This window comes from Kryptolebias marmoratus, linkage group LG18 (assembly GCF_001649575.2).
Source record: "Kryptolebias marmoratus isolate JLee-2015 linkage group LG18, ASM164957v2, whole genome shotgun sequence".
NCBI lineage: Eukaryota > Metazoa > Chordata > Actinopteri > Cyprinodontiformes > Rivulidae > Kryptolebias > Kryptolebias marmoratus.
Window position 1 is genome coordinate 18,931,362 of NC_051447.1, and position 3,190 is coordinate 18,934,551.

General features: G+C 44.7%; 2 protein-coding genes across 5 annotated transcripts in view; one reads left to right on the top strand and one right to left on the bottom strand.

Annotated features, from left to right (window-relative positions):
• Nucleotides 1–789, top strand: part of ucmaa (upper zone of growth plate and cartilage matrix associated a) — a 6,688-nt gene extending 5,899 nt beyond the window's left edge. Inside the window, exon 5 of the mRNA XM_017438571.3 lies at nt 425–789. Within this exon, the coding sequence (XP_017294060.1) occupies nt 425–513 (89 nt within the window). The 3' untranslated portion in view covers nt 514–789. The remainder of the gene's footprint in view (nt 1–424) is intronic.
• A 1,346-nt stretch (nt 790–2,135) lies between these two features.
• mcm10 (minichromosome maintenance 10 replication initiation factor) overlaps nt 2,136–3,190 on the bottom strand; it is a 23,821-nt gene continuing 22,766 nt past the window's right edge. For all 4 annotated transcript variants that reach the window (XM_037981306.1, XM_037981305.1, XM_017438566.3 and 1 more), the window contains 2 exons: nt 2,779–2,821; nt 2,136–2,694 (listed from right to left, as the gene is read on the bottom strand). In XM_037981306.1, the coding sequence (XP_037837234.1) occupies nt 2,620–2,694; nt 2,779–2,821 (118 nt within the window). In that variant the 3' untranslated portion in view covers nt 2,136–2,619. The remainder of the gene's footprint in view (nt 2,695–2,778; nt 2,822–3,190) is intronic.

A 3,190-nucleotide genomic window follows, 5' to 3' on the forward strand; every position in this document is an offset into this window, starting at 1 on the left:
GAAATGGTCATGAATGTCAGTTTAGAAGCTATCAAAGTTCTCAAATAAAGCACCTTTTGTTGGTAATTATCTTACAAAACTAGGAAGGATTTTTGGTTTAGATATTAAAAGTTATGGTTGTTTATTGATTTTAGTAAAATAAAAATTGCAACTTTTAGGAAAATGCCCGTGAAATCAGGCATTTTAGCCGCAACAATTACAAAAAATGCCCACGACATCCTGGAGGGATTGCTCGTAATAATCAAACCAAAACAAACGGCCGAGTTAATGAGAGGCGGACAAAAAGACTGAAAAGTAAGCCTCGGATGAAACTTATTCAAGGTAATGAGTGGTGGGGCGGCGCCCTCTATTGGCCAGCCCCCACTGATATAGATATGTTTGGATTTCAGTGACAAATTCTGTTTGTGTGTTTTTTGTTTCTCAGAGTTGAGTGAGAGATCGAGGGAGACAAATGAGCAGCTGAGGGAATATCACTACGACGGTTTCTATCCTCGGTCCTACTGGTTCCACTGAGCAGAACCGGGAAACGGCCCACCTTCGTCATTTCACATCGAAGAGATCGCTCCTGACCGCCTGCCTTAGCCATCCATGTTTTTGTGTCATTTTCTTATATATTTTTATACGTTTTAACCTGTCAGCGTGCAGTTTTTATTATCATTGTAACGTAAAAGGTTTGCATGCTTGTGTTTGATGTTAAACGTCTGGCCTCGGATTTTTTATTCCCTTTGCTAAGGAACGCCGTGTGCTCGGGCGAAAATATGAAATAAAGATCAGCTTCCACGACTCCAACCTGCCCTGAAATGTCTGATATTTGAAGTATTTAAAAGAGGAGGAGGAGGAGGAGGAGGAGGAGGAGGAGGAGGAGGTGTGGAGCGACAGGAGCTGCTGAAGTCATCCACATTCCAGAGCGGAAAAATATTGGACACAAACCGGCCGAGAGACACAGAGAGGAGCAAAAATAAGAAAAGGAAAACTGGTTTGTTGGGCCAGGCGGCCCTCAGTCGGCGCAGCTCTTTAATGGAGTTAAAATATTTCACAGCCTCTGTGTTTTTTTAATGACGTCACCTCGACGCGGTTTAGACTCAAAATCGTGTTTTTCCTCTTTCAACATGTCACGGCCAAACGGTCAGAAACAACGGCGATATTTTGTCGCGTGATCTGAGAGCGAACAGATCGCGAGACATCTTCGTTTTAACCTTTGGGGTTAGATTCAAGATGGCCGCCGCAGCCGGCTGGTCGTAGACGACGCAGAAACTGATCTAAATCAGTCGGTTTTACAGAAACTGAGCTAAAACTTTGGGTGCTAGTAGCTGAGAGTGATCTCAGGCCGTCTGCCTGTTAGCGAAATATCTCCTGACAGGTTTTAGCGAAGTAATCACTTCCTGCTAATTGGTGGCAGTAATACGGGGCGCCATACAGTCAATAATTAATTAAATAGAGCCAAACTAAACATTTGATTTGCAAACTAAATATTTACTGCAAGCTAAATAAATGTTTACTTTGGATCGATGACGTTTATAAATGTATGAAAATATGACTTTGAAAAACAAAAACCTTTTTTTTTCTTATGAAAAGCTAAAAAAACAAAATATTGCTGCTAATTTCTGACTGTGTGGCGCCCCGTACTACTGCCGCCAGTTAGCAGGAAGTGATTACTTTGCTAAAACCTGTCAGATATTTTGCTAACAGGCAGACAGCGTTGTCGCTAACAGCTAACGTTTCGAGCTCTGTGTGGAGATCACTCTCAGCTACTACCGCCCAAAGTTTCAGCTTAGTTTCCGTAAAACCGACTGATTTAGAGCAGTTTCTGCGTCGTCTACGACCAGCCGGCTGCGGCGGCCATCTTGAATCAAACAAAGATGTCTTGCGATCTGTTCACTCTCAGATCACACGACGGTCACAACCCTCAGCTACGACCACACCGAGTTCCAGCTCAGCGCCTGCAGAACCGACCGAGCTGCGGCCCGTTTCCCGCCGGCGGATTTGGCCCACGCTCCGCCACTTTACCACCTCCAACAAAGATGGAGCCGGAGAGGAAGACGACGACACGCGAGGAAGATTAAAGCTAATTTTACAGATTTGCTGCTCTTAAAAAGCCGAACCAGAGACCAGAATCAGAGCCGTCAAACACCAAGTCGGTGACAGCTAAAATCTTTTATTTTGAAGTTTTTACTGTTAAAAGACACGAAAACTGTGACTACAGGTGAATAAAAACAGATTTAAATTGATGGTATCTGACATTAAACTCTTGTTTAAGAGTCTTATTAGTAAATATTCAAAATTAAAGTCTCTGTTTTTGTTTTTTTGTGGTTTGAAATCTGAAATATTTGGGAACCAACGAGCCGGACGGCAGATTTTACGGCTAAATAAATCGACCCAGGTGAGCAGAAGGAAGCTCCTGTTTAAGCTTTTGGAACATTTTCTTGTGTCTTTTGGGTAAAATAATAATAATTTCAGTCTAATTATCAGAAGAAAAGCCCGGCTGTTGTTTTTAGGCTTCTGGTTCGCTCTCAGCTCCTCATTCAGACTTTTTTAATCATCCCGTTCCCAGCAGCCCTCGCAGATTAGCTCATGGATGGAGACGTCTTCCCGTCTTCCCGTCCTCCCGTCTTCCCGTCCTCACTTCAGGAACTTGGCGTGCTCCTCTCCTCGGGGCTGCAGGAGCTCCCGCCCGACCTTCGGCCCCGTTTTCTCCTGAGGGAAAACAAAAACGCAGGAAAGCGTTCGTCTCGAGGCGAGGCGGCTCGGGGTTTTATAATCCAAGCGCTCTCCGCTTACCTTCAGCATCCCGTCGCGCTCCCACTTGAACTCGCCGCAGTTGCTGAAACAGAGAAAATACGAAGGCATGAAGCGAAGCTTTAAGGGGTGCCCCTACTTCGGATTGTTTTAACGAATAAACGACACAATCGGCCGTAAAAATCACAACCCTGGGTCCAAATTCTCCGAACCTGGCATCAAAACTGTTTGACCTTTCCTCTAAATATCAATCTTTTTGTTTTATTTTTGTCTTCACAGCTCAGACACAGGATATGACATCATCCAGGGCTGTAGCTCCCACTGAGGACCCCGAGGTCCGGACCTCAGTGTTTTATAAAAACATGAATCCAAACAAGGCTTTTGAACGGCGTGGTTCTCTGCGTAGCTCCACCAGTTTCCTGTAGGAGGCGCTGCAACTGTGTGCAGCTGCAGC